Source organism: Nipponia nippon, unplaced genomic scaffold (genome assembly GCF_047370975.1).
Source record: "Nipponia nippon isolate SJK-2023a ecotype South Korea unplaced genomic scaffold, ASM4737097v1 scaffold_6, whole genome shotgun sequence".
In the NCBI taxonomy this organism is placed as follows: domain Eukaryota; kingdom Metazoa; phylum Chordata; class Aves; order Pelecaniformes; family Threskiornithidae; genus Nipponia; species Nipponia nippon.
This window is the reverse complement of record NW_028262380.1, coordinates 48,724,873-48,751,153: the sequence shown is the minus strand read 5'-3', so window position 1 is coordinate 48,751,153 and position 26,281 is coordinate 48,724,873. Positions and strand designations below refer to the sequence as shown.

Here is a 26,281-nt window from a genome sequence, read left to right as displayed (position 1 = left end):
GGCTTATGAAATTTACTGACCGGGGGCAGATAATTTGAAGGTGAAGGAAATAGTTTTCCTGTAGTTTGAGGACAGTTGATGGTTTTAGATGGAAATTGTATGTGTGAGCAGAATTTTTTTATGGATGCATTTGTATAAATGGAAAATGAATCTGTTCAATCAACATCTGAAAAAAAAAAAATGGAGTAGCCATGTTAAGTCACCATTTGTCTTGGCAAAATGAGCTGAAACCTCAAATGGGATGGCCAGCATCCACCTTCCTTGAATCATAAAGGAATCGCTGTAGGAGTTTTAGATTTCTGAGTTTGTTTTGCAAGTAAGTCACATGAGAGTCCGTCTCTGGAGGAGTTAAAAATGGTACATATGTCCAGTGCACCCTGTTGCGATTCTGAGATTCTTACGTAGTGTTTTCTCTGTTTGTCAGGCTGATTCGGAGGAGGATGTGGAAGAGCATCCACAGGAGCAAAGGTAAGCAAAACTCAAATGAAAACAAGAGTACTGAAGCTTGTTTTGGTTTTTGCTTTAGGAAATACTGAAGTGTAATTGAGCACACTACTAAAAATGACTTTTTTCTGATGCATATTAAATAGATTTTCATTACTTGTGGCTTATGATTTTCTCAACTAATGTTACTATTAATTTGTTAGCAAAACTGGAAAACAGTGCACAGTGTATGCAAGACTGAAATGCCTTCCTGCATCTCTTTCTCCTTATTCTATCTCTAAGCTGCATTTGCTTTTCATTGCTTTTACACACAAAAAAATAATCTGTATTTATTAATTCTTTCTTGTATATTTTGTAATTAATTTCTTTAAACAAGAGGACAATTTTCTGTTCCAAAATTTGCAAACGTAAGTAGTCTTGGAGTGTTAATGTGTACCAAGGTGGGGAGGGAGGTGAAGAAGATTTAAAGCCAAAAGCTTATTAATGTGTTGCTGTGGAACAATAAATATCCTGTCTCATTTCTTGAAATCAGATAAATAATAAAGCTCTTAAGAACTGTAGCCTCAACTTTGCTGTTTCTGTTAATGTCAGGCCTCCTCTGTTTTGAAGGGTTGGGTAAATAGCATCACAGATTATTTTTTAAATACACATTTTGTTTCCTCTGAGCGTCCAGATTAAAATGCTTGGACACCTACCAGTGAAACACTTCCTTCCTTTGGTATGTGTTAATGTGGGTACAGCTTTCAGTGCCATGCCAGCCAGAAAGATTACAAGACTTAAAATAAACACGTGTAACACCACCGTGCTCTGATGGCTGCAGTTAGCCAGAAATGCTTTTCTCATTTATCTCCCGTCTTTGCCCTTAGCTTGGGTTTGAGAGCAAATAGATCTGATAAAACACAAGCCTCGCTGGGAGCTGGCAGGAGGCGTAAGCCTAGGGGTGGGAAGAGGATGGTTATCCTGGGGCTGTCCTGCACTGCAGCGCTGCTTCGTGTGGCTTTTCCCCCTCTTTCTGCCATATCGGGAGCCTTCTCCGAACTCAGCATCACGTTAGGGCTCCTGTGCCTCATCTCCGTGAGAATGACAAAGATGGTATAGAAACTGGATGGGAGAATTACTGCTGCCTCTGACAGCTGGTGCTGATGGTTTGTGCTTACCTGTGCCCCCCATTCCTACCTGCATAGGGGATTTTTTTTTTCCTCCTCCCCTTGCAAAAAGAGGGCTAAACTATTGAAAGCAGGCATTTTCCCTGCACAAATACAGAAATTTCTGATTTTCGTCTGCAGACTACTATGGTTTTGATGCAAAACTTTCACTGCATGCCTAAACATGCTCTCTTTATTGAGAGGCAGTCAGAAGACAGCAGTCTCAAATGCTGTGCTTAAGGTGGTTTCTGAGATTTTTTTTTTTTGTTGGTGGGCAGAGAGATGTAGTTTAGGGAAAAAAAAATCTCCACCTGCATATTGTTCTCTGGAGGTGGATGGAGTAACTGGCTACTATGGCAATAATAAAAATATTACTGAAAGATAAATAGTTCTTGAGACTCAGGACACAGGAAAAAGTGGCTTGACTATTTTTTTTTGTCATTCAGGTGCTTAAAGATTTTTCTAGTAATTACTCATTTCCAAAAATTAACTTCTTTTCTGAAAGTAAAGTTTATAAGGTTCACTTGCATGGATGGAAACATCCTTCTGTTGTCATACTGAAATGCTCCAGGAAACTTGCCTAAACAGACACTGGTTTGTGTGTATCTTTAAAACTGTTTTGGTTTGCTGCTGTATGTAAACACCGATCTGTGTCTGTGCTGTATACTGAAGGAATGTTAGAGTGTAGACTTTATGAAGAAGACCTAGCAAAGGTATGTTAGAAAGACTAGAATTTATTAGTTTCTTTCCAGATTAACTTTCATTCCCTTGGCTTATATTACTCTATGGTGAAATCATGGGGATTTCCTTTTCCTGTAGCAGCAAAACCTGAGAGCTTGCAGCATCTCTATCTCATTGTCTGCCAGCGTGCCCTAGGGAAATCAGCTAAAGCTACTGAAATTTGATGTGAAGCTCTTAGAAGCAAAGCACCTTAAAGTGGCGGTATGAGCAGAAGTCAATGGAGATAGCAAATTCAAAATTTTCCCCAGAGCTGAAGAAAGTAGAGAGAGTTCAGCATCTTGGGGCATAAAGGAGAAAGTCTCTTCCCAAAACATTGTTTTATTCAGTTTTTAATTCTAGGTTAATGGGCTCTCTTGGGAGCTTGCTAACCTACTTTTAAAAAACAACCAAACCCAAAGTGAACTATTAACAGTCTGTTAACTGACTTCCTGTGCATGTGCATCACAGGATCTTCCATGTGGGGTGGGCTTCTTGCTTTGCTGTTGTTTTTGTGGCAAGTGCACAAGGGGGGATGGATGTAGTCTCATTATTTCTGCCTTAGGTTTAGCTTTAACAAATACAGAAGTTTGCATGGAGGGTAAAAATACATGGTCAAAATAGCAGTTTTTGTAAAGAGCTATTTTGGAAGTGGTTGATTTGGAGGTCCGTGAGTTTGCACCTGCCTGGAGTGAGAAAAAGCTAATTAGCAACTCCTTAATTTCCAGCCTATGATTCCTGCCTTTCTGATTGCTTGGATGCTACCACAGGTTGCTTACTGCTGTTTTGTGTCTCTCTGGATCAGACTCTCAAATAAGAAATGCTGAACAGTAGATATAGAGTTGCTGGATGTGCTGCTTAAGGCCACAGTCTTTTAATAGAATTAAAGCCACATGTATTTGGACTAGGTTATTAAAAAAGCTTCAAGTTTCCTTAAAAAACTGTTTCTTACATTTGAAAGTCAGTAGTAAAAAGATGCCTTCCAAAATAGCTTTGGTTCAGGAAGTTTTCTTAGAAGAAAGTCAATGACAGGTGTTGATAGGGGGGGGATTTTTTTTTTTCTTCATGCTGGTGACTGTTCACTTGCCACAGCTGGCAGTAGCAAATTTTGAAGATTTAGGTGCTTGCTTTTTTATTACGCTTTTGCTAAAGCAGCCAAATGAGTCAAATGCGGAAGTCTGGCACAGATAAAGGGACAATACCGTTAGGTGATGTGCACAAATGATGCTATCAAAATTTTCAGCTTTCCACTTCAAGGAAGTAGACATTGGACTACCAAAATTAATAATAAATTTTCACATGCCTGACATTCTTAATCCTTGGATTTGAGGACTTCTGGAGAAAGGCCTCTGAGGATCCAGTTTCCCAGCTGACCCATTAAAGAATATTTGCACCAGAATAAACTGCTGTACTCAAGATGTGGAGCATGTACTCTTAATATGTGATGTGCATTAATAGTGTACAAGAAAGGAAGGCCATACAATGCTACAAGTATGGTATGTAATTAGTGAGTAAGAGGACATTTTCCAGCCTTTACCTGTGACAGGGCATATTTTGCTTTGAGTAGACAGGTATCAACTGCTAGGAAAATTGTAAGTGTGATGCAGTTAGCTCAGTCAAGCATTTCTGTTGAACCTTTGCCTTTGATCACTGGAGGGCATTTGACCCCGTGGACTGGAGCTGCCTGGGGCAGTAGATAGTATCAGCTAGCTCCCAGTGGGTTCCTGCTAGGGTGGTAGTGCAGCCCCAAGAGTGACAGCTGGTGCCTGGCACTTTGGCCTCTCCTGACTTCCAAGCGGGATTACTCCTAATCCTGTGATTTTTGCTGTGTCTGTGAAATAGTGCTCCAGATGTGGAAGAGAAATTGGAAGGTAAAGGTAGCAAGGGAGCAGTTTACTAGTTGTCTGAGAGACAGCAAAGCAGTTAAGGTGCATGGACTGCAAAATTACTTGGGGATTTAGCGGATACTTAAGAGATGTAGTTCTAATGTTTGGGTTTTTTTTTTTTCGGGAAGAATCCAGAGGGGCTGGGGAGAATGAGCCTACTTCACCTTGCGAGGTTGTATGTGGCAATTTCTCACTGGCCACAACTTCATCTCCTCTCCAGTTAAGAGGCGCAGATGAGTCTGGCACTGTGGATGGACTGTTAAGACACTTCAGAGGTGACTCATCCTTCAAAAAAGCATGTGGTTTTAGTACCATAATTTCTGATAGTCCAGTTTTTGGAAAGTAGTGGCATGGGACTGGTGGTACACCCGTGTACCAGATAGCTAGCTTGCATGGTGGCTAAGCTAGGAAAAGAAAGATTGAAAAATAGATTAGGATCAACTGGATTTTTTTTCTTTCTGCTTTTTCTTATTGAAAAGAATAAAAATGGATTTTGTGCCAGAAGAAATGTCCGAATATTAAAAAAAAACATTGTTTTATGTTGTGTTTACTTTTTAAACATATTTATTAACATCAAACTGAATATCCATCGAGAAACTATTTCAAAGTGAAAAGCTGAAAAGTAGTTTTGAGAGCATCAGTGAGTGCTTGAACTGTTTGAAAGGAACCATCCTAAAACAATATTTTCAACCTAAGCTTGTATCAAGTACCGCAAATCTAGATTGTCATTAAACTTACCCCCCAAAAGTATTTGAAAAATTACATGAAGACTTCTCCTACGATATACGCTTGGACCTAATTTGTAATAGCAAAAGTTACGTTTCTTAAGTTTTTAGTAGGTTTTTTTTTTATAAAAGCAGAAGAAATCCATGTGTGTGTTAAAAAAGAAGCAAGCTGCATTTCTTGGGGAGAAAGCTTTTCAGTCACCATTAATGCACTTGCATAAAGTAACACAATGTGCACAGAATGGGTGTTTCTACTGGGTTGCACCAAAAACTGCTTCCATATTGGTTAACTTTTGTTTTTAATTGATAAGTCACTGCTGTTGTATCCTACTTACAATTTCACCAAATCGCCAAGGGTCTACTAATTTTAAGTTTTACTGGGTGCCTAAAGGAATGAAATTTACTTTATATAATCCTTAGAAGTAAAGGAGCGGACGTGAGATGCACACACCTACCTGTTATGCTTGGGTGAAAATCCCTAAGGAAAGACCTGCAGGGAACACGGAGGATAATGCGAAGCTAGAATAAAAAAAGCTTACTGAAGAAAATTGCTAGAAGGTCAGCAAAGTTGGGGCATCTCTTGTAGATGAAGAAACAGATTGTTTTGGAAGGAACTATCAGTGTTACTCTTCCTCTCCTTCTTGACACTTCTGCCAGGCACAGCCAGGGTGGCAGGCTGAACTCTTGCTGCTTTAATCTTTTATCTCTGTTTTATGTGTTGTAATTCATTCACTGATGAACTTTGCCTTGCTGAACTTTGTATTAAATGCTGTTGGGGACAGCTATGCCCTCATGTACATGGCTTCTTCCAAAATATTGGTCCTTTTGCAAAATTGTGTTGCTTGTCTGCTGATACAGGGAGTAAAAAACCTTTTTTGTTTTGTTTTTTTCTTGGGACGTCGCGTGCCAGTGCTGTGTGCTAGCAAATGAGTCAGCTATCAATTTATTTATTTGTTTCTAGGTTGCTTTCAGACATTTCTGAAAGGAGAGCAGTGGCTTAGGCCAGCTGTCCTGTGTTTCACAACAAACTGAGGAGCTAATGCTATGGCTTTCTAGGATCTGGAGTTACTAGCAAACAAGAGAGTCCCGCTCCATTTTGCAAAGAGCTGTAAAACTTCTGTCCTCAGTGTAGGTCCCAATTGACCTTAACTGAAATATTTTAAAGGTGATGCATGGCCAGATTTAATTACTCTCTGATATCCTGTTGCAGTCCCACTTATTGTCAAAATCTTGTCTGCTTGCGTTGAAAAGACCCTGCTGGTATGTATGTATTTCCCTCACTGTTGTGAGCCCTCTTGGGCTGGAAGATGCCCATGGTCAGATCAGTGACTGATCGGTACGTTGGCTTGTGTGCTGACCTAAAATGCACTTTCGCATCTATGGGTGACAATTTGACTTTGAGAAATGCAGACAGTCTTGGTGTGGTAGTTGAGAATTGGCACTTGTGCTTTCATATGGCTCACGCTGCCGTGAAAAGCCACACAGGCTGTCTTTACCCCAGTTTCTATACTGGTAAAAATAGCAGGCAGTGACAGTCTCCTCCCAGCTGGGGCTATGAGGTTATTGTTTGCACAGGGATTAGTGTACGTGAAGAAGGTGTATTTGTGGATATGTGCTACTGGAATAAACTTTCTCACAAGTAATGACCTGTTTTGAATGGAGAAATAAACTGTACTTTACATTTTTGGTGTCCTGTATCTCTTTCTTCTGTTAACAATTCCTTCGCTTTCTTTTCCCACTTTCTGAGCTTTCTGTCTCTTCCGCAAATCTCTTGCATACCTTTTTATGGCATCTCTTCTTTCTTTACAGTTTCTGCGTGGGCCATGCCTGAAACGGTGGTGGTTTCTGTACTGCAAGAGAAAGAGGCTGTCTTGCCCTCTCCTTGCTGTCCCCTGCCTTGTGCAGCCTTACAAGTTGTATCAGAAAACTCCTCTGGATTAAAAGCACCTCTTCGTTTTATTTTTGCCAGGTTAACATTTACCTATGATCATTCTCTGATCGGTTTCCCTGTTGCTTTCTGTGGCAGCATCAGCTGAAAATGTGCACAGAAGTGCTCCCTCGGCCTCCTCCCCCCGCTGTGCTGGATGGGTGCCCGACCTGGCACAGGAGCCGTGGGTGGCAGCACGGCTCACCTGCAGGACAGCATCCCTGCTGCCCTCCTCCCAGGCTGCTCCCTCCGTGCGGCTCTGGTCCGGACCTCGTGGCATCTTCCCGCTCCTTCCTCGGTCCTTCTGTCCCCTCTTTTCTTCCACCTGCCTTTTGGCCTGCTGCTGGGGGGGTGGTTGCGTGCCAAGGCTGACTCTCTGCTCCCTTATCTACTGCAGTGCAGGAGGAGCTGGGGAGGAGCCCAGCCAGATCTGCTGCTCTGCTCGCTGTTGGCGAGACAGATGAGCAGGTTAGTCCCCAAAAGTGTGGGGCTGAGAGGTAGAGCATCTTGGTGTATGCTGGGAGTAATGCCTTATCAAATCAGTGGCTGCTGGGTAGGAGGGTAAGGCGTTTGCATCGGTGTGATGGATAGCCTTGGAGGCAGTTGATGGCTTTTGGGCGGATGGTGTGGCGAATCACACAGCCTGCCACTATATGGAAAGTTGAAGGCAAGTGCACGCACAAGTATATAATTCATTGTGCATGGTTTTAATTTTTTGCAGGCTCTTGGTAGCCTATGCTTTGGGACGGAGTCCACCCTGAATACAGGGTCTTTAGAGTTAGGACAATCCTGATCTGAGCAGGTGGGGACAAGGGCATATGGTGACTTATTTCCCATTCTGTGTTTGCTTCAGTACTGGCTGTAAAGCTGTGCAGGAGCAGAGAGAGATCTCGTGGTGGCACAGGCTGTTGGTATAGTCACTCAGCAAACACATGGGGAGGGTCAGCTCCTAATGCCAAGCAGCCGCATGCTGCGGGCGATCTGCAAGTCTGCTCTGGAACATGGCATTTTTGTTGTTAAACTTAACCTGCCCTGTGTTGAAAAAGGGGATGTTAGGACACATTTTGTATGTTTTGAGAAGAGGAAAAAAAAAAGCAAAAGCAAACAGCTGCTCTGACATGTTTGTCCTTGTCCTAATCATTGTAAACTTAGTGTCCCCTTAGCCCATACATGCTGCTTCTGTAATATAAGTAGTTTAGAACAGGAACTCTCTTCTTATGCTTCTACTTTTACATTTTAATACACTAATAATGAATTTCAGATGTGTGTTAATCTCAGGCTAATCGTTCTGATTTGTGGGCAGTGGGCCACAGAAGATTTAGCTTTATATCTATACATTTATTATTAATAAATTATTTTTACTTCCCTAATAGCTGCTTCTTAGTTGCCCTTAAGAGGGCTTAATTTGCAGTAATTTTAATTTTACCATTATGCAGTTAAACATAGACATCTGGAGTAATAGACCAACGTCAGCAGTCTGAAAATTGACACCCTATAAGCATTTAGCTTCATAGCTTTTCTGCTGTTGCAGATTGGCAAATTGTGACAAAATAGAAAAAAAAAACCCACACCCAAAACAACAGTTTGCTCACTTTCAGGAATTTGCAGACAGTCCACTTCTGCATCATCAACCCTAGCACGCCGGCTTGATTTTTATAAGCTGACTATAAAGTTACCTGAAATCTATCTGATGCGGGGTAATAAAGTGCGGTAGGCAATGCTGTTACCTGCCTCTCATATTCCTAGAGACTCAAAGGTAACACAAACCTAGCTTATAATGCGTCACGTATTTTTATTTGACTAGGAAATGTGCTCTGGGAAAGCTGCGCTCCCACCCTGGCGGTGGCTCTGACTGTATGACTTGTAGGCAAGTAGGTGAAGGAGCCTTTTCAGAAATGTTGGCGTTTGCCATAGTAACGTAAGTAAAAACATGGACAGGAAAGCAAGCAAATAGCTCATCTGTACCACTTTCAGTTCCATCTGGGTTATAAATTCAAGCCTAAGTTTTAAAAAACCATCTCAGTTACATTGTCTTAAGCACAATTTTTTATCCACTTTATTCAGTAGCTGCTTTGGGAAGAGACTTTTTCTTTGTGGTGGTTATTGCAGAATGACCAACTCCCCTCTTCATGAGGACAAAATAGTCCTGTCCACTTCAGGGGGAGGAAAATGATATCAAATGTACTTAAATGTGATGACAGTGTGCATTATCTCTTCTGCAGAGTTCTGAGTACTTGCTGCAAATATTTGCTTTATATTTGTAGAAGAGTTTGCTTTAATCAAATAAGCTAATTGCCTAGGAGAAACACGTGGTCAGTATGAATAATTTAGGTATCTGCTTGTCCTCTCAGGGGTCTGCCACTCTATGTTACGTCCAGGCTGCCAACTGAGATAAGGAAGATAGAGGGCAAAGTTGGCTGTGTTAATAGTCACCTTATCTTCCTCTCCACCTCCTGCCCCCAAAGTGGTGTACAAATAAAGCTGCATTTTTTTTTTTTGTGCGTGTCTTGGTAGCTTTTAGTGCAATGGAAATATAATCAGACAATAACGACTCAGAATATTTTTTTTATGTGTACGTGTACAAAACAGACCTTGTGTTCTGTAGAACAAATGGACTTTATATAAATTTTAAACATAGGCATTTCTCAATCAAAAACAATCACCGCGAAGAAGTTTTTTTGCTCGGAATTACGAGGCAAAGGAGAGAAGGGGAAATGTTTTCCAAGAGGAGGGTGAGAAGTAGCCCTCTGTTCTTGTTTTTGGTGAAGTTTTTGTCTTCTCATAGCCTCCTGTCTGCTTCAAGATGCTGTTGCAGTACCTAGTGAGCTGTAGTCAGTGGTTTACTGTTGCACCCACCTGGATACCAGAACACCACAGATGTCAAAATTAAGAAATTTGAAGTGCAAAATAATGCTTTTTGTTACTGCCTGATAAAAGCCAACTTCTACTTCAGAACTTCGTGAAGACACATGAAGAAGCTGTAAGGACTTGGAAGTAAAAAGGAGAAAGTGAAGACGGTGTATCATGTTCAGTGCTGTTGAACCAGAGACAACACAGCCCACGCTTTCATGGTTTTGTGATGTTTCAGTGAGAAGTTGGGCTTTCTGAGCAAGAAAAAGTTCGTTAAAATGTTTGTTCGCAACAGCACGCTCCTTAAGGAAACATGAGAAATGCAGAAAACAACTCACTATTTTTTTAAGTCTAGAAACTGTTCTTGTGGATGATGGGATGGTGACACTTGCAGTAATGTAGCTGAGCTTGCGTTATAAAAGACGACCTCAGTTCCTTTGCAGTCCTAAGATTTGAAACTGATCTGGCCTTTGGAGATGCTTGTATATCAGTAGGGTGATAATTTCACACGCTTTAAAATGCCTGGGAAGACTTTCAGAAACCTGAATGATGTATGTGAAGAAGAAAGAGTGACCTTAAGTCAAAAGCGTTCTGACATACATTCTCACTATTTCTTTTGCATATATAAATCATTATATATTGCTTTCCAATTTTTTAAATTGCTGTTCGTTGTTTTAATGTTTCTCTCTGGGGCCTGGTTATTTTCTTTGAGAGACTGCAGCATCATTTTGTTGTCACATATCTCTGCACCTCTGTCTCAAAGAAGAAGTTAACTTTGAATTAAATAGGCAGTCTCAGCTTTACAAAGTAGATAAAGAGATAAATGACCAGTTTGTAATCTGCTTATCTTAGTTTCTGCTACTGTCTGCCTTGTTGGTAGCACATATATATTTATCTCCTGAGTGGGAATTTTCCAGCTTTTTTTAATCATGTGTGAATGCTGATACCTGATCTAGTGGAAAGTTAATAATCTCTCTTGTTTTACTGTTCTTTGTTCTTCTCTGTGCCCCCTGAATGCTGCCATGTTCTTACAGCCCCGTTTCCCCTCCTGATTTACTGCAGGGCTTCTGCCGGTCACCCGTGTGGTGGGTATGTGCTTGAAAAGCTTTTGCGGGTCCTAAGAGAGGGTCCAAAATGGGATTGTTATACAGACTCTCAGATTTCCAGAAGCTCTAGAGACTGGCTTTGAGTCACTGCAAGTGCTGCCATCAACTCCTGCGTGCTTCTTTCAGAGCTGACAGTGTTTGGCAAGCAGTGGATCCAAATGTTAATGTTTTTTTACGTTTGTTGACGTACTGAGGTCTTGACCTTTCCTGTGAAGCTGCTTCAATTATTTCTGCAATTTCTGGTTATCAGAATTAAGCCAAAAAAAAAAGGCCACCTGCCATGCTGCTTCCTCCTGGTGCTCTTTCCTCTGTGAGCACTTCCAAAGAGTTCCTCCGTGGGCAGCACGCGGGTTTGGTGGGATCAGGCAACTCTTCACAGACCTTCAGCTGTATGTATTTGTTTATTATCAGTGAGTGCAGAAAAGCATTCAGCAGTCACGTATCAAACCGAAATTGGGCCATATGAATACGTGCGTATGTGCTTGAATGCCATCTCCCGGCTTTTAGGACACCGTTCCACGTTTGTCGGAGCAGTGTGTTGCGCTGCCATTGGGAATACACTTGGAACGAAGAGGGACTTTGGAGACTTCTGTGACTCTGAGCCAGCAGTCTGAGTGTGATGTGTTTAGCACTGGAGAGAGAAAAAACAGATGCATGCTTGTTTTTGTATTATTTGCGAGGAGGATCCTTTGTACGGTTTCCAAGGTCTTGAGGTTCCTGTGTATTGTGCTGCCTTTTAACTCCATTGCTGCAGTGCGCGCGGATGAGAGGTGCAGTTTCCACAAGGAACTGAAAATGCATGTGTGCCATTTTTTTAAGGCTCTCAGACCTCCTTGCTGCTCTGTGCTGGAGCTCCAGAGCAAGGTACACCATGTTCTCAAGGCTTTTCTTGGTGGGAATATGTAAAAGCTGTTAAGTAGTCATCTGTTACAGGCTGGGTGTTATATTATAAACAGGTGGGGTCTATAGGTACATTTCACTCCATCTGAAACCCATCTTCAGGTACATTGTAGTGTTAGTTGTCATTGCACAACAGAGCTGAATCCTGAGAGCTGTAGGATAAAAAGCAAAACTGGTTGAATTTTACTGAATTATCTGACAATACAGTAGTTTTATTTTCTTTGACGATAAATTGCAGTGATTAAAAAAGAGTTGGTTACATTTGGTAGAAAATAAAAGCTGTAATTTTAAAGTTTAAAGTAATTACACTTTCGTGACTGTTGCTACTGAGGCACTGCTTCAAGTATGAAGATGTACATTGCATGAAATTTCAGAGTCGTAGATAGTAGATGTCATCCTGAAAGATCTGGTTGCCTTTGCAGGAGTTAACGCAGAAATTACTGTGTGAAGTTGTTTGCTCTCTACTTGAAAAGTAGAACAGTCTAGCAAGGATTATTAGAAGCATCTGAAATATAAAAGGGTTGTGTTTTTACCTTAGGACTCTACCAAAGTTGTTGGCAAGTGACTGTCCTCACCCACAGGGCTGGACACCCACGGTTTCGATGCCCTCTGGGCATCGAGCACCAGCTCCTGGCTGAAGTAATGCCGTAGGTCAGCTCCTGCACCGCACGCTAGCCGCAAATCCTGAGCATTTCGGAGTAGTGATGCTATCAGTATTAACGAGTACTGCCCAGCATCACGGTTACACTGGTGTCTTGATATTTAACCTTTGGGTGGAGAGGCAGTGGGATTTGCTGCTGGATGTGGGAGGAAGAGGGATGTTCTTCTTTCCCCTCATTAAGTGCCCCCTGTCTGGCTGGGTACCCGGCCGTGTTCATCTCATAACAAACTATGCTGCAAGGTTGCACTGAGTGCTGTTTTTTCCCCGTTTCATCCCCTCTGGGCTCATTGGACCCTTGTCCCAGCACAGCTCTCCGGAGAGGCTGCTGCAAACCCTGTGGATGCAGCAGCCCGGTCCCACTCCCTGGTGGGGAGCCAGAGCCCAAGGGGCTGCATCTCTGAGGAGAAGGAGGTAGCAGCAAGGTAATGACTAAGTGGGAAAACCAGTAGTTACTGAGGCCATGAGACTATTTTGCAGTATTGTTGCCCCGTTGCATTGTGCAGTATCCCATATGCTTACAGTGCCATCATGGCATCTGTGCGTTGCCCATCTGTTGCTTGAAAGCAGGTCAACGTAGAGGGTATGGCAGTGGTCAGATTGCACCAGTCATGATAAAAAAAATGTGTTTCAAAGCAACAGAAGAGCTGTAAGGACAGCAGCCAGGCAAGGTTCACCTGTGCTGTGACCTGGGGCTGGCCCCCGGTGACAGGCAGGGTCCATCCCCACCACCAGCAGTCTCATCTGTGGGGAAGCTCCCTCCCTGGGCACCTGGGCCGTGGTGGAGGAGTAATTTTGGGACAGAGGTTTAGATGGTGGAAGGCTGGTCACCTCCAGCTCCTTTTGCAGCGAGAAAGAGGTTTTATCAGAGGTGGAGTTTAATTTAGCTGCTTTGAATTGCCCTTGGGAGCAGCCCATTTTTCCCAGTGCTTTAGAGGGAAGGGGGAATGACAGGTTTCCTAATTTTGGAGCCCAGGGTGAGGGAGTGCTCATGTTCCCCCGAGCTGCCTCCGCTGCTTCCCCTGCCACGTGCATCTTCCCCTTGCTGCAGAGGGTACGGCGGCAGGTGACGTTGCGGTAACTTTTTCAAACCCCCAGTATTTCCACATGGGGGTGGACAACGAGCCTGGCCTGCCCTCTCTGCTCAGGTTTTCATGCAAGTGCAGACACTTGAGATGCCCGGCCTCGGTCTGTGTTGTTCCGGGGCAGAGGCTGTGGCTGGCAGTCGGCACCTTGGATGCCGCAGGACTTTCTGCTGCAGAAGCAAAGGGCACGCATGCAACTACCAGACCTTTCTTGGTGAGTGATGCAAGCCTGGGAGAGCTGCTTCGTATGCCTCCTGTCTGCTTCGGTGCACAGGGCACTCGTCTTCAGCCTGCTGCCTCTTACTGAAGCTCAGAACAGTATGTTGGTTGAGGCAAAACCCTACCGAAACAGGACGCACGGTCGTCTGGCTGGGGGGAGAGAGGCTGGGCAGCCGGTGAGACATCTTGCCTAACGCTGTGCCGGAAACCGCTCAGATGTGATGCTGAACCTGTCTGGGCTAGAATTCGGCAGCGAGGGAAGGATGGGGTGTAATTGCCAGAGAGGCAGGGGAGCAAGTATGGTAACCAGAGAAAAAATGACTGAAGATTGTGGAGAGGAAAAAAAAGGGGGGGGTGGGGTGGGAAGGGTGCTCCTGAAGAAAATGCAAAGTGAACAAAGGTACTGGTAGGAAGGGAAAAATGAAAGCTTGCTTATTTCAAGTGATAGGCAAAACTGATAAGGGACAACAGCAGATTGCAATCTGACGATGAAAGGGAGGATATACAATAGCAAAAGGGAAGTGAAATGAGAGAAAGGAGAGAGTGACTGATTCATAACTGCTTACACCTTGTGTAACCACCACCTCTGTTTATGTAAAATGATTTTAAGGGTCTGTGCAAAACGGAATCAAGTCTCCCCACTCTGCCTGGCAGAAGTGTGCAACAGGCTTGCTGCACACTCATTTAATGTCAGCTATTACACAGGGTGCAAAGCAGCCAGCAAGTCAGACCTCACTAGTGACATTGTAGGTCACCTCTTACATTTTGCCTACGTATATATTGTGCTGAATTACATTGTCCTATCGACTGAAGTTGTGGGTTGGCATTTTAAAATTAAGGTCTCTGCAATAAACACATCAATAAACGTACAAACAGTAAAGACCTGAACACAGAGATGATGATTATGCTAACCATATATAAGCATAAATCATGTAATTCCTGTTTGTCTTTTTAATGAGATTGGAACAGCAAGGAGCACTTTGCTGCCCTTGGGAAGTGAGCAGCCATGTAATATTGTAGAATAAGCTTTGCAGTTCCTTATCGTTTTGTGGATTTAACACGCCTGCTTAGTTTTGGTGCCTGCCTGCTAGTACTGCGTGCCATGTGCATCGCTGGTTTGCGTCTAAATCTTGATTCCTGGCAACTGGAGGAGGGTAGGGAGTTGAAGGGCCTGTACTTGACCGACTCCTTGACCCGTGCTTTACGTGCTTTGTTGCTATTAACTGCCTTTCTTCAATAGCTATTGTCTGATTTCTGTCTTGGTGTGTTCTGTCTTTTATTCCAGTCCTTTGCCGCAAGCCTGCTGCCTGCAGCCCACGAGGTGCCTGCTGCCTGCTTAGGTATTTCTGTGGCCTGTTGCTGACCCAGTTTCTGCGGCATTTAAACTGCCCTTTTGAAAAGGGGGCATTTCTGGCCTTTGTGAGCGTTCCCAATGTTGCTGGGATAATGTGGCTGATCCCGCAGATGCGGGTAGTCGCTTTAAAACAAACACCACCACCCCCCCCTTGCCCCGCTCCCCATGCTTTTAGTCTTGCTTGGAATTTTTTTTTCTCCTTGTAAATAAATACAATTGTTAATGCTTTCTGGTCATCGAAGCGGTGGGCCGCGTTTTGGTGGATGGTTTGTTCTTGGAATAATTACTGAAATCTTTGCTGTGCAGGGAGGGGAGGGCAGTGTGCAGCCATAAAGAGCGTACACATCCAGATTTTAAGATGAAGACCTTCGGTTTTGTTCCCAAAGCAAGGAAGCTCATTTGGGACTTGGAGAACTGCAAGCTGCCCCACGTCTGTCGTGGCTTTGTCGCGAGATCTGGCTTGGAGGTTAGGTCCTGCTGGGCGTAAGCACTGGACTGGGGACAGTGACACTTGTTTGAACACTTGCGCCTTTTTTTGTTTTCCCTCTATCCGCTGAAATTTTACAGGCTGTGGAAAGGTAAGATGAGGTGTCGAAAACGTGATCTCATGGTAGCCACCCCTCTGCCCACGAGAAGCCTGGCTGGCTTCGGTGAGAGTTTGCGCAGGTCCCGGCAGGTTCCCACGCGGGACCGTGACATTTATTTGCTGGTTATCTTGCAGAGGGAGGAGCGGCGAGAGCCGTAGGACCAAGCTCGGTTCGATATGCCTTTGGGCGGCAGAGAGATCTTTGGCCTGTCGAAGGAGCATTTCCTCTCACGGGCAGCTTGAGAAGCTCTATGTCAAATAGGTTAATATGTGGAGCATGCAGAAGCAAAGTGCATCCGTTCTTGCAGTGGAAGCACACCTCTGGTTTGAGGCTTGTTAAGAAACTAAAAATAGCGTTACTGATTCTTTGCCATTAGTTTCACAGGTGAAAATTTCAAGTTGGTGAAGTCCAATTAGCTTCTTAGCTCTGAAATAAAGGAGGAAATGCAAGAATCTAGGAGAGGTGGAGTCTTAATATAGTACTTGATTGCAAGTACTTTTTTTTAACTGATACCAAATAATCAAAAGCCGACTTCCTGCTATTTTTTTCAGCTCATTTTTCTCCTCTTCCTTCCCCCACCAGCTATCCTGCTGAAAGAAACAAATGTTAACTAGGAAATCTGAGCTCTAGGGGTTAACGTGCCAGCCGTAACATACCTGAGGTTTTTTTGGTGGTACACGTTTTGTTAATGAACCTGTGAAACAGGGTGTGTTTCATATGGTTCTGCTTTGTTTAACAGCAGAAGGTTGCAGCATTTTGTACGTCAGAAGAATTGGCTCGGAGCATATGCTGTGCATTGGCTTCAACAGATCCCAGATGTTTTGTAAGGACCTGGTAATTTCTGCAATAAGCGTTGTAACTACTAATCTTGGTAATGCCAAAATTTTTGAATTTTTGCCAGTTTGAATCTTCTGGTATAAATTTTTTCATCTCTCTGTTTTCTTTAACAATGTAATCTCGCAAAGTATAAATACATGGTAGTACTTAGGCGTAGGTCACAAATACACTGAGAGAGTGCTTCCTTTTATTAATAGCACTAAATCATGGAGCTGTCTTTTCATTTTGCATACCACGACCCAGAGTGCCGAGTGACACAAGGCAGGCGAGTGCAGCAAGCTGCTCTTTTCAAAAGGGGCAGCTGGGGGAATTCGGCAGGCTGCCTGCGCGGTGTCCTGCCACCGAAGGGGTTTATTGGCTTTAGGTGAGAAAGTGGAAGTGATCTGATGCTGTGGAGGGTTCCCTCGTTCTTTTTCTGCCCGTGGGAGAGAATGTACTTGGAAGAAGAACTGGAGTTTCGTATGGGGAGTTGGAAAAGAAAAGCTTTTACTTTAAGAGTAGGTATATGTGACTGGACTGTCGAAGTGTATAGATGAAGATGAAAACGCGCAGTTCAATCAGTTAATAAAATGCGAATGAATAATAAATAGTCTTCACGTTTTTTATCACTGTTGTAATTTTAAAAGGTTCTTAATGAGAAAAAAGTTCCATATTTTCTGGAGAAAATATATGTCCTGTCTAATAAATAATACTACACATCACATCTGTAAAATGACATAGATCCAGTAGGTTACTGCACCAGAACAAAAAGCTTTGTCAAGTGACGCCAAAACATTTGGAGGGGCACTAAAGCGGATATAATACACCCCAGCTGGGAGGGGTGGAAAACAAGAACGAGAGTGTGATGCTCCTGTGAGATGGAGGTGTTGACTTTGGGCCGAAGCTACTTTTTCGGTGTTGCTGTTTGGTTAGTGACTTATCTTTAACTTTTCCTCCTTAAGATTTGGTAGTGGCCCCTGGGGTGCGGGAGAGCAGCTTTGTTCCCCTGCTGCACCCAGGATGACCGTGCAACCACAGCCTCACCCTGCAGCACGTGCTTAAAGTACCTTTAGGAAAAGTGTAGCCTTGCTCCTTCTCTTTTATGTTTCTTCTTTGCATCATCTTTTCACAGTCATATAATACGGCTTGTGAAAATGCTATTCAATGACATGAAAAATTAGGTATTCTTAGAAAGCTGGTGTGTGTAGTTTAAATTCTGGGTAGTTTGCACATGCTTCAGAAAGTCTTGTATGAAGTCTCATCTGTTAGAGAAGAGAATCAAGTTTTTAGTAAGTCTTGGCAGTCAATAGCAGCGATAGTTTTTCTCCTTATAAAACTGAAACACAGCACTAAGAAAGCTGGTCTTGATGTGTTACTCAAGCAAAAGTTTGGTAAAAGGATTTTGAAAGAGATGCGTCTGTTTAAGTTTTCGAGAGGGACTTCCCCAGTGTCTTACCAGTTTGTAAATTAATTTACTGCCTAATGCGTCTAAACTATATATTGTAGCGTTTGCTTTTCCACACTAGTAGCATTTGAAGTTATCTGGTAAAGTACTGTGTAGATAACTTGTATGATTTTCCATATTGAACCCGTTTTGGTTGTCTGTCTTCATATGTTGGCTTAAACAAGGAATGGTATTGGATGTTTGTAGGTAAATTACTATGCTTAAAGGTTGATGCTCAAAGATTATACTTTTTTTTTTTTTAAAGATTTGAGCTGAAATTTACAAAAGAGAAGAAGTGGAAAGTCCAGGCTGATGTTTTCACTATTGTGTCAACCTTGGATTTTGCAGCTTTAGGAGATGTGAACTGACTGACTTTTCCATGGCTTCTTTTCAGGGCAGGTGGTATCAGGTGCATTGTCCAGCCCAAAGGGAATAAATTGAAAGCAGAATTTTTTTTTTTTCTTTTTAAGTCCTAAGTCTGAGTTTTCTTGTATTTGTTTCGTTTCCTTTTTAGTTAATACTCTTTTCTGTTTCAGGGGAAAAAACGGGGAGGGGATTTTTAGTACTTAACAGGTTCAGTGTAAAGGTTTCCTATGGGCCTCTAGATCTACCATGCACATCTGTGCTTTGGCTGTCCTACAGGCCTGTACTCTCATAAAAAGAAACTAAAAGGCTTGGATTAATGCAGAAACAGCAAAAGGCAGCTCCTGTAGGAAGATTATCACTCTTAATTGCTATAGGAGGATTATCACTCTTAATTATTAAGCAGGTCAAGCTTATCAGCAGCCACAGAGCTCTTTCATGCATTTTGCTGAACTGTTCTAACTTTAAAATGGTTTCTGTCAAGATGGAAATTTTTGGCTGCGGCTGTAAATAGAAAAAGGAAATGGCCGGGTGCAATGATATTTGACAAGAACGTAACTTCCCATTGCCGTGCGCTTTGCAGCCGCGCTCTGCTTCCTGCCGCTGCCTTCCCCCCCGCTCCCGGCAGCAGCCGGAGCCCCCAGCCCCAGAAATGCCGCCTTGCCCCGGCGCGTGACAGCGAAACGCTCGAAGGAAGGTTGCTGCCGAATTGACAGAAATCGGCCCTTTGCTCTTCAGCCTAGGGAGGGGTTGTTTTGAGTAAAATTTTGTGCGCTTGATGATTTTTTTTTTTTTTATTTTAAACTGGTAGAAACAGAATTGCCGTTGTTACATTAAAAAGGCAAGGTCTGTTTTCGCTTGGATCTCTTCCTTCCATACTGCTAATTGTCCTGTAGACACTCTGCAGGAACAGAAAACGAGTTCATTGTTATTTTGGGGGAATTAATTTCCTTGAGGCAGGTGTGATAGAATTGGTAGCTGTTTCTTCTGGAGTATCTGTCTCTTCCTTTGTTAGATTCCTAATTATGTTAGTGCAGGCCTATGCTTAAAAACAGCCCTTGCAGCTATAATCTTCTGCCATGGTTTTGCCGTTGCAAGGACAGAATTAAGTACTTCACTACCTAGTAAGTAAAAATAAGTGCCCCCCTTAAGTACAAGGCAGGTGGGTTTGTGGTCCATCTTCTGTGTTGCTTAAGGTTCTTTTATCCTACCTCTTTCACAGGGCCATGCTGTGAAACCTGACTGCTTCTGGTAAAATGCTTTGAGAACTCTGGGTGGGGAGCGGTCATTTAAATTTCATGGTATTTCAGTGCAAGGCTTGCAGTTAGTGCTTTGCTTTTAGCCGGAGAAGGCAGCGTGCTGACACTGTGGAAGCCTTTTCTCTAGGTACTTCTCCGTGTGCTCTTTCTTTAGGGTTCGTGTTTTCAAAGTGACTGAAAAAGGCTATGAGCAGCACATCTCCACTTGAAGATGTTTCATTTTCGGTTTAGGGACTCTGGGCGGGAGTTTGGGTAAACAGCGTGATCTTTCAGAGGTGTGGAGTCTCAGAGCTCCTCTTGAAGCGATTTTTAAGTTGTGAGAGTTGAGCAGCGTTCTTCAAAAAGCAGCCATTTATTTACATGTATAAAGTAGGCCAGGGTGCTTTCAGGTTTGACTGCCTTTCTTAATGCTTGTTAATTAAGATAGGCAAAAGTTAACATTTCAGAAATGATTTGTGATCTTAGCGTCAGTTTTTGAAGAACAAACCTGGGTTATGCAGGCATTTTAAAGGGTTTTAGGGGTTTTTTTGGAGGGTTTGGCATCTACAAGGTAAGCAAATTACTCAAAAAGTGAACTTGGAGAAAAAGCTTTGAGGTTTAAAAAGGAAAAAAAAAATAGTATGAGCTGCTTTGTGTGCCTTTGGGATTTGTGTTTTTATTTTGCATACTCGTGGGCTAGAAGCATTCTTTAAAAAGACATGAAATGCAGTATTTTCTCATAACCCCACAAGTCCAAGACCTGGTAATTCAAGATAAAGCTTCAAGAATGCCAAGGCTTCTGATGGAGCCAAAAGTGTTTGTTGTATTAGGCAAGTGTGTCTTAATTTGTTTTGGGAAGAACTACAAAAAAGAGTAAACTTTATCATTTCTGCGATTTTAACAGTTTAACAGAAGATTGCTGACTTCTTACAAAAAGTTAAATTGTAAAGAAGCTTAAAAAAAGGGCAAACTAAAGGTTTTATTTCAGAGCAGTTATCATTGTCTTAAGTATTCGGAGATCACCGTATGAAACACTGCAAAATGAACAGGCAATTGTTAAATTATACGAAGCAAAAAGGAAAATGAAGGTGGATGTTCTGTTTGCCAGGATATTTGGGATTTGCTGGCACAGGTAGAGGTGCTTCAGAGGAAAATGTTTGATGTGCACTTTGAACTAGTAGGCCCTGTACACTTATCCAAAACAAATAACTTAGATATTTCTCAGCCTAGCTGAAATAAGGTTCCTTTTTTTTGTGTGTGTGTGTCCCCACAAGTAGTTGCAGGTTCAGCTTAGGCCACATGGGTGCCTGATTTGCACACCCAATGCAGTGATAACCCACTTATTGTTCTCCCAGGTCTGTGCTTGGGGGTTTCTAGGGGTTTGTATACCTTTTAATTTTTAAAATTTCTGCCTTCCCTTCCCCCCCCGCTCAAGCAGACTGTCTGTCCAAGATGCCTAAACAATACAGGGTCCCCCTGGACCATCTCTGGAGAGCGTTGGTTGTTGCTTGAAATCTGGGTGGCTAAAGGATTTCAAAAGAAGAGGTTTCAGTAAACAATTTCAAATGAACTCAGGTCATTGTGAATTAATCTTGTAATTTAGTACAGATTTCAGTTATTTCAGAAGCTGAGGACTGATTTATGGGAGGGAATAATTCTGCTCTGCTGTTAAACATGTTTTATTGTGCTGCTGCTGCTAAAATACAAACCACAGGCACATCTGGAGAAGAAAGCCTTTTCACCAGGATGCTCTCTATAGCGCTTTGTGCCTCACTGCTCATCGTCTCCGCTAGATTTCTTCATGAGTCTTATTCTGATTTTTATCGTGGTCTGCATTTAACTTCTTTGGATGTTTTTCAAGGAGACTGTTTGGGTGTGAGGGTAGGGAGAAAAGCCAGGTTTTTTTTTATCTGTGTCCTTCCATTTTCATCCTGTTGAGAAATGCAACTTTATAAGCCTATCCTGTGAGATACTGCAAGTTTGATCATTGCAATTTTGTTGTAGTTTTGTAATAAATAAAACTGAAGCGCTGCTGGCTTAGGTAACTATTCTGCAAAGGGTTTCTATGAACATTATTGCAGAATTTTATAGGAAGAGGCAGCACAGGCAGCGAGAGGAGAAAAGGTTACCCAGAAGAACAACTAATGGCAGTGGAAACACCAGAGAGGAGCTGAGGAGGCTGCTCACAGTTGCTGAAGGAGAGCGATGCACGAGGGGCTGAACAGAAGTGATGGAGAGTGGTTTGTGCTTTACGCATTGAGCTAGGCTTACATACCTCTTTATCTCAGTAATGTTTAAAATAAACTAAGTATCAGCCCATTGAAACTTTGGTGAGCAGGTCTTGGCTATGTGCTGCTTTGACAACTTCAGAAGTTTTAAAAAAAGAAAAAAAAAAAAAAAGAAAAAGATTGCTAGACCTGTCTGCCCCCTTAAGTCATGACTTTGGCCATAAATCATGGGATTTATTTTTAGAGAGATTGTCTTGTCCATTTCACTGGTTTATTTTGGTTTAGCTCCCCTTTCCTATTTTCCTGTAGCCAGAACGTGCAAAATAGCAGGCAAGCATGCACACGTATTATTTGATGGGTAACACTGGTTTGGCCTTTCCTGCTTTCCGCAGTCTAGGGGTCCATCCCTGATGTACGTAGCGTAGCTCAGAGAAAAAGGCGACCGCTCTTCTTCCAGAAGCAGCACAGCTCTCTGGTAAAGCATATAAGTGAATTCCTAACAATGGTTTGCCAATCCCCAAGTATTCAGAAGACGTGGGTCAGTCCTCCCCCTCTTCTCTAAACAACGTGGTGCTAAAAATACCAGAGTTTTTTGCCTTCTAGGTTTCCAGTGTTGAAAATTCACATTTTTGTTCTTTTACCTGCTGGATGTTTTTTTTTCTTCCGGGGGAAAAAAAAATATCCGCAGACTGGTTCATATGTTATCACCCAAGTCTTTACGTAGGTATGGGGCTTCAGGAGAAGTCCTGTAAGTCTCCAGAGCCGAGGTGGCGAGCATGGCACGGCTGAGGCCGTGGGGAGCCATGCTTTTCCATATGCTGCACATATAGCTTGCCTGTGAGCTGTATTGTTGCAAGGTAAACTTGTTTTCTGATTTCTGATGACTGTTTCTGCTTCTAGGAAAAAAAAAATTGGTTACAAAAAATCATAATTTAATAACGTTCCTGTTGGTGTTTTTGGCAGAGTTGCCTTGATGGTAAACAAAAGTTTTAATTTTGTGTTTCCAAACAATTTTATCACCTCTTTTAAAGCTACTTTTTGTCATCCAGGCGCTGCAGTTTAGCCTTCATAACTAGTGCTTGATGCTTTTACTGTCTTTAGTAAATGGGAAGTTGAGAGAAGAGAGGGACTGGGTGATGTGGCAAACCAAAGCTTTGTATCAGCTCTGCAGACGACTTTGGTTCATCTGCTGCTGCGATCTGTTTCCATTTCGATGTTAATTTCCTCTTAATTAACAATTTTCATTTGTCAAAATAATTTCTTTGCATCAGCTGTAATCAGAACTATTAAAAGTATTTGGGTTTGGTTGTCTCCATATGTGTGAATCTCATCCTCTTAGTCTGCTTTTTGTTTATCAGGTGGAGTCTAGAGGAATGAATCTAAAATTAGTCAGTAAATGAGGGGGTTTTAATTTCATTTCTCTGTTTCAGTTTACATATTAAAATTGTGCTTTCCTATACAATACATACATGCTTTCGTATCTCAAAACCTCATCCTGTGGGTTCATTAATATTCCTGCACTGAACATACAGAGTGCCAAAATGCCAAACATAAGTCAAATTTTACTTTTATCGATATACTGAAAAAACCTCCCCAGTACTGCCTAAGCAGATTTCACTCAAAAAGGACCTCTTGTACGTTAAGGAATCCAGTCCTTTTTGCCTGCTGCTTGCAAGAAAACCCTGCAGCCGTAAAGAAAAAGACTGGACAATAAAATGCCTTCCCGTGACTTGCTTTTTCTTCATCTGCTGTGAACAAAGGGTACAAAAAGGAAGGATGAAGAAAGGGCACTGAGTAGCAGTTACAATTATTCTCAACTACAGACGTTGCTATCTAAATCATCTGATAGTATGCATCCTAAAATAATCTAAAGTAATCAATTACAGTAAGGAAATAAAGACAGAAGGAAGACTTGAAGGAGCTAATAGAAGAAAAAGGGACACTGGGATAAACTTCCTTCCAAGAAACTTCCCCTCACTTCTGCTCAGATGCCGCTTATTCTGAAGATTGCTGAGTGTTTAATATATATAATTAGATGAATGAACTCAGTTTCGAAGTTTTATTTAAAAAAAAAAAAAGACACAACAAAACCAAAAGACACCAACACAAAACCCAGCAGTTTATTCAGAGTAGATTTGGCCTTTTGTTTGGATTTTTAGGAGTAATACTTTTCTTGTGATTTTTGGCTGGTGAAATACGAATAATACTATTATGAAGAAAGATCTTTTTGTGTTGCACTTTGGGGGAAATAAAAGGGTCTTTGCTTATTTGGAACAAATGTTTGTGTATCATATACATTCCATATAAGTTTTAGGGTTTGGGACAGTAAATAAATGTGTAAAAATCACACTGACCTGGTTGTTCCCCTGCTTTACTAATTGCATCAAAGAGTAACAGAACTGAGAGAAGTGAGGGTAAAACAGTTTCAGCCATGTATTTAACAGCACAGTCAGCACGTGTGTGGCGAGCATCCCCTTTGGTTAGTCCCACATCCACAGGGCACCAAACTGTTCTTTCCTGGAGCAGGAGATGTTGTAAAAGGCGGGAACTTCTCCATGTTCCTCTGATGCCCTTTTTCACTACAGATGAGCACCTCAGTGGAGGGAATATGATAGCTTAAGGTTTTACAGCTTGTGTTCCCGTTAAAAGACGACAAGAAGAAGCCCAAACCAAACCTGCCGCTGTAGGGTGACACATTTCTCTGCTTGCACCGGCAGTCGGGGGTTCTTGCATTCCTCCATCCTGGTCTGCTCCCCTGGTGCCACCCCTCTTCCTCACCCACCTTCCCCTCCAGCCCCTGTTTGTGGGCTCCCCATCCACCTTTTTCCCTGGCAAGCACCCCCAGTGCCAGGAATAGTGTGCACCCTCAGGATTTGCCTCTCTCTGCTGGATGTTTTGTGTGAATCCGGGTGATGAGCTGGAGCTGCGGTCTCTCGGGCTCACCCTCTCCTTCCCCCTAGAGCCTGCCCCCCATCTTCCCCCTGCCCCAGGCGCTCTGGGTGACCCTGTGGAGCACTCCCTCGCCTCCCCAGTGTTTCAGCTGCTCTTAGTCTTTCTGTCTGGAGACGGATGGTTCGGGGTGTCAGCGTTTTAAATATATTGTGAGGATGGAGAGGAGGAAGGGCATTGAAGTGTTAGGCTGGAAAGTGATTTAAACTAGGTTTTCGATACAAAGGCAATAGCTGCTAAGTGTTCAAAGTAGTTGCAAAGAATTCCTTTCCCCTCTTCTGTTTTTTTCTCCCATTTACCTCCAGTTCTGTTCACTTGTGCTTAAAAATGCCCCCTGAAATGTTCAAATTGACTTGCTGTATCAAAATTTATCATTCAGAAGTTGGTGTTCAACTGGTCTGCCTGAAAAAAAAGAGAGATGCCATTGAGTGTGGAGTCCGGCTTTGTTAGACGGCACGCTTAATGTGATGTTAGCTGATTTTAAAAACAATTAAAGAGTAGTTGGAAACCAGGCTTTTTCTGTTACGAAGAGGACTTGTTTCTCCACATTTGTTGTTTCAAGACTTCCATTCTTAGGCTGATATTTGCGTGTCTTTCCCAGGCCTGTAACATTCTCATGAAACGACCCATGTACTTTTTTGGACATGTCATCTGTAGCCAAAAGAGAAATTTTTGGTATAATTTGAGGTGAATCTATTAGTGAGATGAGGTTCTTTAAAAAAAAAAAAAAAATCCAGAAAGTAAATGTTTTGTTTTAAAAAGTGACTTCAACTTTTAAATGTCTTAAAAAAGTGCCTTTGACATTTATTTCCGTGTCAGATCCCCTGCAGAGATCTGAATGTGTTGAATTGTATTTGGAGCACAGGGATGCAGAAGGGTGTTCTGCCAGCTTTCAGCTGGCTTTAAGAGACTTGTGGTTAACACATTGGAGAATTACATTTCTAATGTAGATGGGCCTCTCCCTTTCTCTCTGTAGTGGTGGGCTTTAAAATGCATCCTGGTTGTTCAGGTGCGATGGGCAGAACGATCCCCTGCCTATTCCTGCTGTTCCAATCTGTTGTCTTCTCCCTTTGGTGGGGGGGAAACAAACAAACAAACAAAACCCACCCAAAACATTGGTGGATTTCTCTTTCCACTCATCCTGCCGTTGAATAAACTCAGCTCTCAAGTTATTTTTTGGCACTGGTTTGGGCCCGCTGCTGAGCGGTGCAGACGCCCTGGAGCTGGCCACCAGGCAGGGCTATGAGCGCAGCACCGTAGGAATGTGGCTGTTCTGCTTTCGGGGCCAGGCTGGGGCTTGGAGCAATTCGGCAGCTTTTGTGGGGTGCAGAGCAGAAGCTGGATGTCTTGTAACCATGGGCCCATTCCTGGGACCGCTGGGGAGCGGTGTGCAGGGATGCTCTGAAATTGCCCCTGTGCTCAGGAGTCAGCTCAGAGCCTGCAGAGTTTGTTAGCTGAGGCTTAGCGTCAGCCATCCCAGGTCCAGGCTGCCTTCTCCAGAGGGGATGGGACGGCAGCCCTGGGATCCCTGGTGCTGCTGCTGCTCTCACAGGGCTTTTCCCATTTTCTGACGAGTAGAGTGTTGGCTCTGATTGTTGTTTGAACAGTAATACAGTGCATTTTTAAGAGCCGGTGCTGCA

General features: G+C 42.8%; 1 protein-coding gene across 7 annotated transcripts in view; it reads left to right on the top strand.

The window, feature by feature from the left end:
• TMEM131L (transmembrane 131 like) overlaps positions 1–26,281 on the top strand; it is an 82,573-nt gene that overhangs the window by 7,604 nt on the left and 48,688 nt on the right. For 6 of the 7 annotated variants that reach the window (XM_087735623.1, XM_087735621.1, XM_087735622.1 and 3 more), the window contains one exon: positions 425–468. In XM_087735623.1, the coding sequence (XP_087591749.1) occupies positions 425–468 (44 nt within the window). Of the gene's footprint in view, positions 1–39; positions 317–424; positions 469–26,281 lie in introns of those variants that run through there. The other variant, XM_087735626.1, reaches the window with a different exon arrangement.